The sequence below is a fragment of the Notolepis coatsorum genome (assembly GCF_963971535.1).
Source record: "Notolepis coatsorum genome assembly, chromosome: 20".
NCBI lineage: Eukaryota > Metazoa > Chordata > Actinopteri > Aulopiformes > Paralepididae > Notolepis > Notolepis coatsorum.
The window spans coordinates 25,004,784-25,021,637 of NC_140184.1; the positions used below are offsets into that span (position 1 = coordinate 25,004,784).

Here is a 16,854-nt window from a genome sequence, read left to right on the forward strand (position 1 = left end):
AGTGAAAGGGTTAAAGCCTGCGATGCTTCTCATCTTTGACCGATTTATCACCGGTGATAGTTATGGTACTCACCATTGTATCCTATATAATAAGGTCGGGTGGGCCTCTCTGGCAGAGAGACGTAAGTTGCATTGGAATCTTTTTATTCATAAAGCCATAATTAGAGATTCTCCAAATTATATTAGTTCTTTATTGGAATGGACCACTGAACCCTGTCGTACACAATCCAGTTTTTGGCTTACACTTAGAGTGCCTAGAGTTTGTACTGAACTTAGTAGATCTGCTTTTGGCTTTTCTGCCCCTACATCATGGAATACCCTGCAGGAAACACTGAAACTGGACACTCTAGGTCTATGGGTCGGTTTAGAACCTTAATGACCAATCTCAGGTCACCACAATATGTAATTGTTTTTAAATTATTACCTCTGTTTTAATTGTTTGCTATTTTATTCTTTTAAAAATATTTATTTTAAATGTATTTAAAAATGTGCTCTTGGGGGAGCTCCAGTAGCTCACCACGTACCGCGAGTGCTATTTCAGCGCCGTGGACAACCGTGCTCGTCACGGATCTGGGGCTGAGCGCGTTCGAATCCCGGACGGCAGCCGTGCCTTTCCCAGAGTGTCTTCCCCCCCATCTGAACCCTTTCAGCCTGCTTCTGTCGGTCGAACTTGACCAAGTATGAATGCGAAGAAAAAAGCGATAAACGCTAAAAAGAACCAGCTGACTGGTCAAAGTTTAAAAAAATAAATAAAAATTTGCTCTTAATTATTCTGATTGTCTGATGTCTTTATATTTATGAACGCACTGTGACACTTGTGACTGTAACATCTCGACGGCACTGTAAATTAGTTTAATTACTCATTTTTTGTGAGTATTACAAAAAAATCACTTTTACATGCCAATATGTGTATTATATGACATAAAAGTATAAATAATGATTGAATGAATCTTTGACACCATGTGTCCTTGTTATGTCATCATATCACAAGCCAAAGTAAAGTCTCACGCCACTGAAACATACGTTTAGTTTAGTTTATTTATTCGCATGATAAAAGAACACAAGACAAGATTTCCTGTGAGCATTTAAAGGTCCCATGCATTATAAATGGCCTTTTCCAGTGTTTAGCATTGTTTCCTAGCAATTGGGGATTATATCAATGTGGTCTGTGTCGTTAATGATCATATTGACTCATCAGTCTAGTCTCGAGTTCACGAGATCTTCCCTCACTCAACTAAGCTGTTCTGATTTGACGGTATTGCTGACATGAATATAGCACTGATTTGCAGTAACGCCCCCTCTATGGTTGTAGCGCATAGTGTAACCCGACACTTCCTCAAACAGGTTTTGACAGAGAGGCAGAGAACGAGCGAGCAAGAGAGAGGGAGAGAGAGAGATAGAGAGGGAGAGAGAGAGGGAGAGAGAGAGAGGGAGTCCTCACCTTTGCGTCAGCCTTGGCACAGAGGGGGCCGTCCACCAGGTAGGGAGGAGGGTGGTACTGGTGCCAGAGGGTCAGAGTAACTGGGGAGCTGTCAGACCACTCCACAGCCGTCCTCCATGTCCTCGTCCTCAGTCCAATCCACACCTCTGCACTCTCCCCAGAGACTATGGATACACACACACACACACACACACACACACACACACACACACACACACACACACACACACACACACACACACACACACACACACACACACACACACACACACACACACACACACACACACACACACACACACACACACACACACACACACACACACACACACACACACACACACACACACACACACACACACACACACACACACACACACACACACACACACACAAGCCTGTAAGTTTCTCTATGGGACATCCCTGTATAAATGTGCAATATTAAATTCACACCTCCATGGTGAAGCTTACAGTTAGCCAGCAGGTTGAGTAGCAGCTCCACCTCAGAGAGCGAGTGCAGGCTGGTGAGGTTGGCCCCCTGAGAGACACAGGCCCTGGATGACTCCTCCCAGCTGCCTGCCTCCGCCTCCGACAGAACCCGGTAGCAGAACCCATTATGGGCCAGCCAGCCCTCTGCACACTCTGTACGGCAATACTGCCAGTTCTCTATAAGAGAGAGGAGATGAGATGAGAAGAGAAGAGAAGATGAAAGGAGAGGAGAGAAGAGAGAAGAGATAAGAGAAGAGAAGAGAAGAGAAGAGAAGAGAAGAGAAGAGAAGAGAAGAGAAGAGAAGAGAAGAGAAGAGAAGAGAAGAGGAAAGGAGAGGATGAGAAGAGATGAGAGAAGAGAGAAGAGAGAAGAGAAGAGAAGAGAAGAGAAGAGAAGAGAAGAGAAGAGAAGAGAAGAGGAAAGGAGAGGATGAGAAGAGATGAGATGAGAAGAGAAGATGAAAGGAGAGGAGAGAAGAGGAAAGGAAAGGAAAGGAAAGAAGAGGAAAGGAGAGAAGAGAAGAGAAGAGAAGAGAAGAGAAGAGAAGAGAAGAGAAGAGAAGAGAAGAGAAGAGGAAAGGAAAGGAGAGGAGAGAAGATGAAAGGAGGAGAGAATATATAATATATTGCTCCGCTATATCTAGAGCAACTGAGTTCTAGTAGGATACCCCATGTGTGTGTGTGAGTGAGTAAGTGAGTGAGTGAGTGAGTGAGTGAGTGAGTGAGTGAGTGAGTGAGTGAGTGAGTGAGTGAGTGAGTGAGTGAGTGAGTGAGTGAGTGAGTGAGTGAGTGGGTGGGTGGGTGAGTGAGTGAGTGAGTGAGTGAGTGAGTGAGTGAGTGAGTGAGTGAGTGAGTGAGTGAGTGAGTGAGTGAGTGAGTGAGTGAGTGAGTGAGTGAGTGAGTGAGTGAGTGAGTGAGTGAGTGAGTGAGTGTTATGTGTAAATAGGGGTCATGTGGGGTCATGGAAATCATGCAGAACAGATCGCTAACGCTGTCGCATCCCTGATGAGGATGGACAGGAGCACTTGGATTGGTCCCCAGGCTTGGCCCCACACCGCAGCCCATGTCTGCTCCCGGCTGCCCTTGGGGGGTGGGGTCAAGTGCAGAGACGAAATTTCACCGGCAACCCAAACACAAAAATTGCATGCGTGTGTTCCTGTGTGTGCTGCCCATCGCATGTGTGTGATTGATGACATTGTCAATGTGTGCAATAAATAAAGACTTCTTCAAAGTCCAGTTTAGTTGAATGTGTGTGTGTTTGCATATGCATGTGTGTGTGTGTGTGTGTGTGTGTGTGTGTGTGTGTGTGTGTGTGTGTGTGTGTGTGTGTGTGTGTGTGTGTGTGTGTGTGTGTGTGTGTGTGTGTGTGTGTGTGTGTGTGTGTGTGTGTGTGTGTGTGTGTGTGTGTGCACCTAGTGGCTCAGCTTTCCTGGTGTCGTTAGGCGTCTTCTTGCAGATGTAAGGCAGAGCTGACTCACAGGACAGGCTCTGCCAATGGCCGTCGGCTGCAGAGCTGTAAACCGCACACTGTTTGTTGTCCTGTAGAGGGCTGGGAGACAGGCCTGGAGGCACCAGGAGGCATAATCATACTTTCAGAACCTAACGTTATAGAACTATATCAATCGGACATCTGGGTAGTGTTCAATCCCCAGTAGCGGTACTACCGGCTTGGTCAGAAGTTCCTACGAACACAATTGGCAGTGTTCGCGGGTGGGGAGCCGGTGTGAGGGAAGGTATGAGTCCTGGTTGTTGCATTAGCGACTCCGACTCGTCGGTCGCGGGGCGCCTGTTCAGCAGGGAGGCGATCTGGGGGAGAGAGTGTGAACCTCTGCACACGTTACGCTCTCCCAGTGAAACTCCTCGCTGTCAGGTGAAATAAGTGGCTGGCGACTCCACATGTGTTGGAGGAGACATGTGGCAGTCTACACCCTCCCCAGACCGACAGAGAGTAAACTCAACGACCAGGACTATGCGGGGAATTGGCATAATAACGACTAAATTGGGGATAAAATGGTAACAATAGTAATAATAAAAAGAAGGAAAAAAGATATAATCACACACATGAGCTAGTGCATTGAACTTTGATCATTATTTTAAATGAACATCAATGAAACTATATTATCAGATATAATACCATCTTACGCCTTCCCTCATAAGTAGGCTACTCTTGTCCCCATCACAAACGTCACTGATTTGGGTAATGAGGCCATACATACTGCAACAGGACTAAGAGACACAGGACTAAGACACATTCAATCTCTTTATTTCTGCCCTTCCTCTCTTCTCTTCATTTCCTCTCTTCTTCTTTTAAATATCTATCACTTTAAATATCCTCTTCTTTAAGCCCTGTTGCTTTCTTTTATTTTTCTGCAGGACAGGAACCCTTTGAAAACCAGCATTCTTGCTGGGTAGGGCCCAAAGTTATTTGTTGCATCATGTTGTGTTGTTTTTGTTATCAATTTATCTGGTAGGGCAGGGGTTCCCAAACTGTGGGGTGCGCCCCCCTCCGGGGGCCCGGGGCAAACAGGGGGATGGGGTGGAGGGAGAAAAAAAGACCTTGTTCCGTTATAGTTCCATGGTTGTTCCACTAGTCTAGTGGAATGCTGGCACAGCGCTAACACGGTGTGGAGAGAGGTCTGGCTATGAGAGCCTAGCAGTGGAACAAACAAATCAGAGTGGAACTAAATGTATTCAGATTTAAATACAATGTGTTGCATACATAAGAGCTGTAAATAAACACTGTTGCTAGGTTGCCAACACACAAAGAGCTAGCTTGCTGATGCAACGTTAGCTATCCAACCGGGGAGAGAAAATAAATCTGAAAACTAAATGGAAACCTTTTTTGACACAGTCAGGAACTAAAAGAAGAGCCGGTGCACTCATAACAAGCGTTCCAGGTAACGCTAACGTCACAAAGCCAAGAACAAGAACGCGTGATGAAGCACAGCTCTCCCCTCAGAGTCCTCTGCTTTCCCAATACATCAAAACACTAAGAGGAACCTAAAGTTTAATCTTCGCATGAAAAGAGACCCATCGAAGGAAATACAAAATAGATGGTGTGGTGTTCTTTTAATATGCTTTCCTGACTACAATGATACATTTGGCCCAAATAAATATAAATATATTGTTGGGGGAAGGGGGTGGCCTAAATGTTTCCAACTACACAAGGGGGGGCCTAACTGATAAAGGTTTGGGAACCGCTGTGGTCATCATCATCATCACCACCACCACCACCAGTGGACTTTGTCTCGTTTAATTCTACAGTTCAAGCCAGTGAAGATAAAAGCACTCTTCAAATCAGTCCATCCTGTAAATTCAGTCAATTTAAACCAGTTTTTCAACGGCCCGGCCCCTCTTTAGGACGATTTGCCCACCGACGCGACACGACACTTTGTGAGCGTCTGGCAGCTCGGGCCTGCAATTTCTTTATACAATATATATATACAATTAAAGCCCTATTTGTTGCCGTTCGAATGCCACCTCACTCGACCAACTCCGTTCAGCGGTTCTCGAGTTACATGCCAATATGTGAGGCGTGCGCCATTGTACACGTCAGTCAGATTACCACCCCAGACTCCCAGGGCTTTAGCTCCGTCAATCATTTGCCGATCTCGAAAATTATTGGACAGGGATGTAGCCAATGGGTGTGGCTTTCCAATGATACCCCACGTGGGCGATACAGTCACGAGTGAAAACAGGAAGAGAAAAAAAACGCAGAATGAATTGAAGTCAATGAGGAAATGGAATCCTGGAGAGCCTTTTTTTTTTTTACACAGTTTACCAAAATCACTCCTTTTTTTTATCCACTTTTTCTCCCATTTTCTATATTTTCTCCCATCCCAATTCGTATCATCCAATTCAACCCTCCCCTGTCACGAACGCTGTTTCTTGCCTCCCACAAGCCGGCTGCAATGTGGACTAAGTCATACATAGCACAAGTCCCCTCCGGTACTTGAGGTAACAGCAGTCGCATCTTTTCACCTGCGCAGCTCGATCTCTCAGTGGCGAGGAGTAACGCGTGGGAGGCTCACGCTGCCCCCGACACTTCCTGATTCTACTGCGCAGGCGCACCAACCGACCTGTAGGAGTCGCTGTCCACAACGCCCGATCCCCACCCATCAGTTTCCCACCCCCTAATACGGCCAATGTGTATTAGTATGAACGACCAGCTAAACTGAAAGCAATGTGGAGCGCTGGGCTCGAACAGGCGAGCCCAGCGTCTCCGCATTCGTGGCGAGCGCCTTGCCCACTACGCCACGTAGCCGCCCACCCAAAATCACTCCTAATCACTAATTTCTGAACAGATTTTTATGAGATTTGGAAAGAAAATTGGATATACTATTTTTGGATACTCAAGTTCAGACCTATGTTACTTTCATTAGCACTAAAAGTGATCCTTCTTTATTGTATCAGAAACTTCAGAATGTTATCTTTCAAAAGAGACCAGGCTTATTCATGTGCTATAAGTACAAAGTATAGTATTTTGGTTTGCAAAAAGAGTATGCAGTCCTCAAAAACAAAAACAAAAATGGTCACTTTTCGGGGTGCTTGTTAACACTTTCAGTGCCACCAGGGGGCGCACGACTTAGTGCTTGAATGCCACCATCGGCGCCAATGTTAACGTTAATATCGCCTAATCTATGTTTTAAATTATGGCTATGTGTCTAATCTGCCCGTCGCTTATCAAAGAATAATTTTCCAGTCAGTGTTGTCAAGGCAGATGGTTTTTTATCGCTTCATTTCCGTTTGAGAGCATTTTGAAAAGCACTCGTTTTCAGGTGAAAAACAGCCCATTCTGTGATAATCGCCTTTTACTGGAATATTCCAGAACGTTGATATTTGTCTGCCTATTTATGAATAGTTTTCAAATAAACGCTAGATGATCAATAGTATACGTGCATGCACGCACGTTCGAGCCGCGCGCTGATAATAGCTGATTTCATTTCCTCATGGATTTTACAGTGAAACAGATAGAGCACATATCACAAAAAAGCTTATTATCTCCTCGAAAACGAATCTGATTATCCTAACACTGATAACATAGATTCCTTACCTGACATCAGATGGTATCCAAATGGTATATTCCAATTCCTGATCACCATTCGAAAAAATCGATAAGTGTATAGATCTAACGTGTATACAGTAGAACTCATGATCCGCGGGGCTCAGAGGATCCAGAATGAACTATGGTAACCCTGGCTGCATCAGTGGACTGGAAAATGTGGACTGGAATATTTTTTTTCCCCCATCCATTTTCATTGAGTCCATTCCAAAAGGGTGATTTACCATCTGTGAGACGATAGGGGGCGCTTTTTTCACATCTGATCGCCGGCGGCCCTTGGGTAGGCTAGGGTAGGCTCGCGTGATGCAATATGATTTCAGATCGCTAAAAAAATATTATAATAATAATTCAGAGAAATCTCGTGAGTGGCTTTCAACGTAACTATCGTAAACACGAGATTAGCCGTGAGTGGCTCTCAAAGTGTTAAGAGATTAATGTCTAAAATGTCCAATATGCTTTAATGGAAACTAAACCTTTTATTTTATTGCCTTACTCCATACTAGGGATGGGCGGGAGTAATCAATTAACCGAGTACTCCCGACTTTCTAAGTGACAGGCCCCAGGCGGTCAGGGTGGGGGGTCATACCTCCAGCAAAATCACCCTGAGTCTAATTTAAAATACAGTTTGAAACCGTCTGTACACAGTAGGATTTGTGTGCTAGCAGAGCTAGACTCCAGTCACGAGTCACGGTGCACATGTGCGGTGGTTTGTCCACCAAAAAAGCGCCAAAAGATAGAAAAGAAACTAGCAGGGCGGCTAGGTGGTGTAGTGGGCAAGGCACTCGCCACCAATGTGGAGACGCTGGGTTCGCATGTTCGAATCCAGCTCTCCACATTGTTTTCAGTTTAGCTGGTCGTCCGTACTAATACAATTGGCAGTATTAGAGGGTGGGAAACTGATGGGTGGGGATCGGGCGTTGTGGACAGCGACTCCTACAGGTCGGTTGGTGCGCCTGCGCAGTAGAATCAGGAAGTGTCGGGGGCAGCGTGAGCCTCCCACGCGTTACTCCTCGCCACTGAGAGATAGAGCTGCGCAGGTGAAAAGATGCGACTGCTGTTACCTCAAGTACCGGAGGGGACTTGTGCTATGTATGACTTAGTCCACATTGCAGCCGGCTTGTGGGAGGCAAGAAACAGCGTTCGTGACAGGGGAGGGTTGAATTGGATGATACGAAATTGGGATGGGAGAAAAATATAGAAAAAATGGGAGAAAAAGTGGATCAAAAAAAGAAAAGAAACTAGCAGAGCCAGAACTATTCAACTACCCTGGAGCCACAGCCAGCAGAGAAGCCGGTTTACTTTCGCTGCAGCCTGAGAACTGGAGTGTGAGGGGATGTAACACTAAAGATGGTGGCAACGACAAAGAATTGCTGCAAAATAAACATATGTTGGTAAAAAAAATTATATATATATATATTTTTTTTTAGATTTTTTTTTACTTATAACTATTTCGATAATTATCGATATCGAATGATATAACATTATCATATCGTTATCGCGATATGATTTTTTGCCATATCGCCCAGCCCTAGTCTATTCTACTATTTGTATTACTATTTACTATTATTACTATTGTATTCTTGCACAATCGTAGCGGGCATGGCCAACCACATTTCACTGTCTGTCCTGGTATGTATGTGATAAATAAACTCTTGAATCTTGAATCTATTCATTCCTACACCAAACATATATGAAAAGCTGTATAAAGTGTTGCCTTTGTGTAGAAATTCTACAGGCATTTACCATGTATATACACCCCAGGCCTGTTTTCTGTACATACCCACACATACGTATCCACCACACTATTAAAATAGGTACATCCAAACATACACACATAAGACACATGCAGACATTATGTAATGTAGATGTATGTGCACAGCGGCAAGTCTATATATACATCACCCTCGGAAACCCATCTTGTTTTAAGTTTTTTTTGGAATGTAAATGGATATAAAAAAGAAAACAAGGTGGGTTTCTGAGATTGTATATACATAAATACATACATATCCATGTTGAATATAATCATATGGGAGACACAGTACCTGCGGTGAAGTTGACCAAGGCTAGCGGTGCTCCGTCAGACCACTGCCACCCTCTGCCGTCCTTCAGATGGTTCAGTCCGATCCACACCATCACCCCTACGTCAGCCAGCCGATCTGCAGAGGACACATGGTGCGGCTGAGTTTAACCCTTTCACTACCAAATGGTTAACCCTTTCACTGCGACAATACAGAATGTTAACCCTTTCACTACCACACAACAAAGGGTTGACCCTTTCATTACCACACTACAGAAGGTTAACCCTTTCACACCACACTAGACGGTTAACCGTCTGTAGTGTGGTAGTGAAAGGGTTAAGCCATCAACAAGGACACACTGCTTCATTGTATCTACTACATACATAAAGTTTGTACATCATACTTCATACTGTTGGGAGATTACTGTGTAGTGCATGGAGTGCTGTATGTGCAACATACTACATACTTGGGAGGACCTACACACCCAGGTGGACGTGGGCGTTCGTAATAGCAGAAAAAGAGAAAAAACAGTCACAGCTGTTTCCACTCGCTAGCTAAACAATCAGGAGGATATTCAGTGTTGCCAAAAAACACAGACATTATGCTTCAGTGGCTTGTATCAGTATGTTGTTGTGTTTTGTGTTTGTTTGGAACATTTTCACTGACCTGGAAAGAAAAATTACACTGGAAATGACCTGCTGCAAAGAATCGTGTAGCAACCATGCACTACATTCTCCAAATGTTGGTGATTTTGGTATGCATACAAATCTCAGTCGCATAGATTATTTGCATACTACTAACCGATCACATGCTGAAAATTGCATACAATATAGTATGTAGCATGTAGAAATCTGAAACAGTGAAAGTGAAAGTGAAACGCATTTCCTGTGAGCTGCCACTAGGGGCAGAGTGGCTAACTAGTGGTGGGAAGACCGATTATTTTAACAGATTTGATTCTTTCAGTGCATGAACAAGAACTGCTGTTTTTACCTTTTAGATAAAGCTAAGCTAGCTTTCAACGCAGCAAAGTTTCCGCGCTCCACTCCCACGCTCCACAGCTGACCAGTGTTGTCTTCCTGCAACAACTCACACCAACTGTTTCAGTGGCACAAACAAGCACTTTGTAAAAAAAAATTTAATAAAAAAACAAGTTCAGTTGAAACAGCGAGTACTTGAGTAATCGATTACTCACGCCCATCCCTAGGTGATTCGGGAATTCAGTTTAGATTCTCCGTTGAATGAAGTGAAGAGACTCACTGGACCCCGCCTACCCGAATCACCTGTCCACTCGCTGACTCCTGCACCCCTCCCTCTCAACACGGCTCAGTAGAAAACAATGGTGCATGGTCGCTGAACGAGTTGCTAATCCCAACAATTTGTTAGCAAATTGCACATGACTACTAACAACGAGCGAGTGAGTGAGTTACTGTTGAGTGAGTTAGTGATATCGCTGGTCATATACATGTACTTCACATCTAAAAACCAACTGAGGATGGAACCCCAGGCATTTCTAATCTTGATCATCATCTTTGTTTCTTTTATATTCATAAATAACAATTTATTAAACATGTATTACAATTTGTAGACGTTTTTGCAGCCCCTAATAGTTTTGTTTTATTTGTCCTTTTCTCCCATTTTCTAACCAATTTAGTCGCTAAGAGCCTGAGGGTGTAGCCACATGTCTCTCTGCAATACATGTACAGTAGTCGCCAGCAGCTTCTTTTCACCCGACAGCGAGGAGTTTCACTGAGAGAGCGTAACGCGTGTGGAGGTTAGGGCTGCACGATTTTTTTTTTTTTTTTTTTTTACTTTGACCAGTCAGCTGGTTCTTTTTAGCGTTTATCGCTTTTTCTGGTCAAGCATGACCGACAGAAACAGGTTGAATAGGATATAGATCGGGGGAAAGACACTCTGAGAAAATACGGCGAGTCCGGGAGTCGAACTCGTGTACCCCAGATCCGTGACGCGCACGGTTGTCCCCGACGCCGAAATAGCGCCGAGATACGCGGTGAGCTACTGGAGCTCCCCGGGCTGCACGATTCTTGCTAAAATGTGAATCATGATTTTTCTCTCTAAGAATTAAGATCACGATTCGCTCACACGATTCTTATTTTGTCATCATTTAAAAAATGTCAGTAAAAAGTAAAAAAAATATAAAAAATTGACATTTCTTTAAAGTAAAAGAATTATTTAAAAAATCGTCATAATTTAGAAATGAGATTGCATAGGTCTATGAATTGAGATCCCGATTTTTTTTTCCGATTAATTGTGCAGCCCTAGTGGAGGTTCACACTATCTCCCTCAGATCCCCTCCCTGCTCTAACCCACCAGTAGGAGTCACCAATGCAATGACCAGGACTCGTATCCCATCGGCTTCCCACCCGCGAACACTACAGGAACGTCTGACCAGGCCAGAAGTAACAGCAACCCCTAATCTGAAGTGTAAAGTACTCACCATTTACAAATGCCACTTTAAGTTTATAAGTGATTTGTGGGTGTATGAGTATGTGAGTGTTTTTTGCCTCTTTCAATCAATTGTTAACTACATAGAGTTAAATGACTAGTTTAATAAAAACGTTGCTGTATTTGTATAGAATGTAGTAGAATTCAAATCTTTGTTTTCTGGTAAACAGCTCACTTTTGTTTATATTTACATGTCCACCCATCTTCATCATCTACCTCGTATAACCTCTGCAAAGTCCATCTTCATCATCTACCTCGTATAACCTCTGCAAAGTCCATCTTCATCATCTACCTCATATAACCTCTGCAAAGTCCATATTCATCATCTACCTCATATAACCTCTGCAAAGTCCATCTTCATCATCTACCTCGTATAACCTCTGCAAAGTCCATCTTCATCATCTACCTCGTATAACCTCTGCAAAGTCCATCTTCATCATCTACCTCATATAACCTCTGCAAAGTCCATCTTCATCATCTACCTCATATAACCTCTGCAAAGTCCATCTTCATCATCTACCTCATATAACCTCTGCAAAGTCCATCTTCATCATCTACCTCATATAACCTCTGCAAAGTCCATCTTCATCATCTTCTTTGCTCTCGCATTATTTATATCCCATCCTTGTTAACTTTTGGTTTCGGCAAAGTTGTAATGAGTCTGACCTCCTTTGATTGACAGGAGCTATTACAAAACTACATATATCCCCAAATAAATAAGTATTTTCAAGTTAACCCTTTCACTACCAAATGGTTAACCCTTTCACTGTAACAATACAGAAGGTTAACCCTTTCACTGCCACACAACAAATGTTTAACCCTTTCACAACCACACTACATAAGGTTAACCCTTTCACTACCACACTACAGATGGTTAACCGTCTGTAGTGTGGTAGTGAAAGCGTTAAACTGCTCCCTTTCCTCTCCTTACACACATCTTTAGTCACGCCTATGTGAGGTTTTGCCTGCCCTGGTCACTAATTCCAACACAACCACACTTAACTCTGTGTCACTTAAGTTGTTGCTCCATGTACTGTATGACATCCCAGACACATTATGAGATGACTCATAAGAAGCTGCTCATGTGGGGCTATTTCTGACTGTAATGGCTTGTGACAGATTTTGAGTCGGATTCAGAGTTTTGTAGCTGTATCTAAGGCTATGGTTAGACTAGTGTATTCCTGGCGTTTTTTTATACGTTTTGACGACGTTTCATGTCCTATCTACACAGAAATGCGTTTTTTGGCGTTTTTTTGTGGATACGGCTGAAACGCAAAATTGTGTTTGCGTTTGGAGATACGCAAAAAAAACGAGTCGACAACAGCGTGTAGTCAGCACGGAGCAGTTGTTGCGAAAACGCCCATGCGCAGTAGATACCATCTGCGTGCCTTTCCGGTGACAACAGTGTGTGTGTTTGGGACAGAGCTCCGTGTCCCAAATAGCTTCAGCTACCATGTGTTGTCAAGTTATTGTTATAAGGACCCCAGTCCAAGCTACAACAGTCTGCATTCCCTTAACAATTGTTTGTATTGAGCCGTATTGTATTGTACCCATATGCAATATGTTAAATAAAGTTTACATCCATTCATTCTGCTAGCATTACCGATTGCATGAGCAGCTGGCTAACGTGAGCTATCAGGATTCAGACCCTGTTAGCTCAGAGTTCCTCTTTCAACTTAACAAGCATTAAACAAAATGGCCCAGTCATCTATTCACCTTTGTTTAATACACACAGCGTTGTCTCTAATGTTATCTAACTACTGATAGCTCGCGATATCATCAGTTTCATGCTGGCTAAGTAGCGTGAGCTAATGTTAGCTTCTAGCCACAATGCTATATTGTTATAATGGCATACTCCATTGACGTTAGCATGCAGCTAACAATGCTACCGATCGTTTTTTAGACTAAACTATCCGCTCTTGGTGGTCACTTGTGTTGATGTTAGTTTTGTTTCATCAACAAATGACAGGCAGAACACACAGTGAATGTATCCGTTTTGTTTATTGCACTTTTATTAGGCTTTGCTGAAAAAAGAATTGCTGCATTGAGTGAGCAAGCAAGATGGTGGCGCGGCATAGGCGCCTGCCTTATTGACATTTTCTTTGCTGGAGCTTCCACCAGGAAGTGTATTGGCACATTCGTTCTGATTGGTTGAAATTGCCTTCATGTTTGCCACCTACTGCCACCTACTGCTTTGGCAGTGTACTACATCAGTGTGCTCGGCTGACAAAAACGCGCACGACGTCGCGGCGATACGCATAAGAAAACAATACGAAGATGATACGAAAGGTGTAACCTCTGCCTAGTGTATTCGTTTTCCAATACGCATCGGTTAATCTTTTCACCCCTAATTGTAACAGGTTTGAAACAGTTTGAAAAAGGCAGACCAGAAATAACATATGAACTTCAATACACATTTGGACATGGTGAACAGGTTTACACTTTAGATTAGACTAGAGACTACAAAAATTATCTAAATTACTAGAAAACAATTCATTAGAGATCCCCTCCAGATGGATCCCCTCTCATGTTCCACATATTGGACTATGAGAGGTTCAACCTATTAGTGACATCACACATGCAACTCAGATTTCAGGGAAGTACAGATAAGCTCTCCCTCTCCAGGGGAAGAATGTGAAAAAGGCTCTCTGGTGATACGTTTTGCACAAATAACAATCTGTAGAGTCAAAGCCATGCCGCCAAGAGGAGTTAACCGTAAAAAGAAACATTTATGAATAGAGGGCATCTTTAATACATGTACAGATAGAATAGAATAGAAATCCTTTAATAATCCTGAGGGGGAAATTCGGCACTACAGATCGCTCACAGTGAACAACAATAAACAATAAATAAAGATAATTTATAAGAGATGAGAAAAGGGTAGTCTGGAAATAACCTATAAACTTGAAGAGACATTTGTACATGGTACACTTTAGGCTGCAAAAACCTCAACAAATGATTAATATACTTGCAATAAATGTTTTATAAATCATTTGTTATACATAAAAGGAAGAAAGAAATAATTTATCATATTAATATTTGGTGTTGATTGTTTTGCACAAAGTTGTGTTCTTAAAAACATTAACAAACATATTATTTTAACAATTGTATCTGACTTCCTTGAATCTGTGGAACATGTTTGTTACTTTTCTTTTCAAAATAACTAGTCTAAATCTAATTTTAATTATATTAAAATATAATTATTATAATTTTTTCAGCATGTATTTCTTCCCTTGTATTGAACACAAGGTTTCTTGGTAGGTGCAGCAGACACCATATTCTAAATTAATTATGTCTTACCCTGCCTGGCTACCCCACACCCAAGAATAAAAAAACATTTTACGAAACACAGTAGATAGATGTACTGTACAGTAAGCAGTGTTCCTGGCTCCAAAAAAAGCAAATGAATCAAAGCTAATTCATCCCATTGTGACATCATTGAGGACAAGCAATTCTTCAAAGAGACCAAAGACAAACCCCGGCCAATCGGCAAGGAGTATCTATGTAATTTCCCCCAGAACCTAAATAACCAGAACCAGAACCTAAATCCATACAAAGATTTAGCAAAACCCATTTTGCATAATATGTCCCCTTTAATGCTGAACAAATGCTTGTAGCCTATTGCTTCCTCAAATGTGTGCCCTTGCCTATTGGCTAGCTGCTTAAAGTTGTGCTTCCTTTGTGTGATAATAATTCACAATGATTATTATTATAAATTCATCATTGCATTGATGAACAGGGACATTATACTTTTTCCTGAAATTACTTTATGAAGTGACAGCAATTGCTTTGGAAGTAGTTGTGGTTCAGGCAGACTCGAAGCAATCACTGTCACCACATAAACTAGTTCCTGTAAAAAAAGAAAAGAAAAGTGCAATACCCCCATTCATCACAATGATGAATTATACTAACCAAAGCAAACGGTACATCTGACTCATCTGACTCAAATGGTGTCGAACCGGATACTTCATGAGAACCAAAAAAAAATACATAAATAAATAAATAAAACATGATAAAACCAACAAATGAAAAATATTAGCCTCCCAGGTAAGATGCCTACCTCTGATGTACCTGTGCTCTGCCAGGCTGGTGATACTGAGCAGATTGCCACCCTGGGCCTGGCACGACGACAAGGCTTGACTCCAGGTAAGGATGGTGTACAGGTTGAACTGGTAACATGCACGCAGCTCCTGGTTAGAGTCCCAGAACGTCTCGCAACTGGAATCTAAAGTGCCGGGTTTGAGAAGGAAAGTTTAGTAGAGGATCACTCCGGTTGACTGTGTGTATAAACGGGCATATTTCGGGGGTTAAAAGACGGTTGGGAACTTGTGTGAAAAGATGACACCACCTTCTTTTTCTCAGTTTTTGTACATTTTGTAGGTTTTAACTATTTCCCTATGCAATATAATAGACTTGATTGAAGGTGTGTCTGAAAACACGTTTCATTTCAAACCTTTATTTAAACTCTAAAGGCAACCAATGTTTCCCTCATTTACAGTCACGTCGAGTATACATACAGAAATAAGCAAAAAAAAAAAAGGCATATAAAATCACACAGCATATAAAATCATAACAATAAGACAACAAGGCAAGGCAAAAGTAAGGATAACAAATCAATTAAAACACGTACAACTTGATTGACAAAGGTTGGAGATCAAGGTTTAAAATTTTGCAACAGAGGGGAGAATCTCAAGCTTTAAAGGGGAACTCCAACATTTTGGGAAATTAGCTTATTTAACATCTTCCCTGGAGTTAGACAAGAAGATACATACCTTTTTTGTCTCTGTGCGTGCATTTTAGCTTTGGGAATAGACGCTCCGTTAGCATAGCTTAGCTTCATCACTGGAAGTGAGGCAGGACAGTAGCCTTACAGTGCCTTACAGTGTATTGCAAGGTCTGACATTGACCAAATTTGATATGCATGACCTTGGTGGGCTCTAGGTCAACTCCTGAAAAGGGAGTCAATGTCAGACCTTGCAATCAAAAGTTAGGGGGCGCACTGAAATTATGGCAAGGGTTATTAGCCCCCTAACTTTTGATTGCAAAGTCTGACATTGACCCCCTTTTCAGGAGTTGACCTAGAGCCCACCAAGGTCATGCATATCAAGTTTGGTCAATGTCAGACCTTGCAATACACTGTAAGGCACTGTAAGGCTACTGTCCTGCCTCACTTCCAGTGATGAAGCTAAGCTATGCTAACGGAGCGTCTATTCCCAAAGCTGAAATGCACGCACAGAGACAAAAAAGGTATGTATCTTCTTGTCTAACTCCAGGGAAGATGTTAAATAAGCTAATTTCCCAAAATGTTGGAGTTCCCCTTTAAGGACTGTTCTATTCCATTCAAAAAATGATGTAGTATAAGGAGGTAGCTTACCAATAAG

The 16,854-nt window shown here is 42.5% G+C and overlaps 1 protein-coding gene across 1 annotated transcript in view; it reads right to left on the minus strand.

Moving 5' to 3' along the window:
- pla2r1 (phospholipase A2 receptor 1) overlaps positions 1-16,854 on the minus strand; it is a 57,879-nt gene that overhangs the window by 37,081 nt on the left and 3,944 nt on the right. Inside the window, exons 4-8 of the mRNA XM_084337574.1 lie at positions 15,534-15,698; positions 9,035-9,148; positions 3,343-3,492; positions 1,913-2,107; positions 1,442-1,605 (exon numbers count right to left, since the gene is read on the minus strand). Of these exons, the coding sequence (XP_084193700.1) occupies positions 1,442-1,605; positions 1,913-2,107; positions 3,343-3,492; positions 9,035-9,148; positions 15,534-15,698 (788 nt within the window). The remainder of the gene's footprint in view (positions 1-1,441; positions 1,606-1,912; positions 2,108-3,342; positions 3,493-9,034; positions 9,149-15,533; positions 15,699-16,854) is intronic.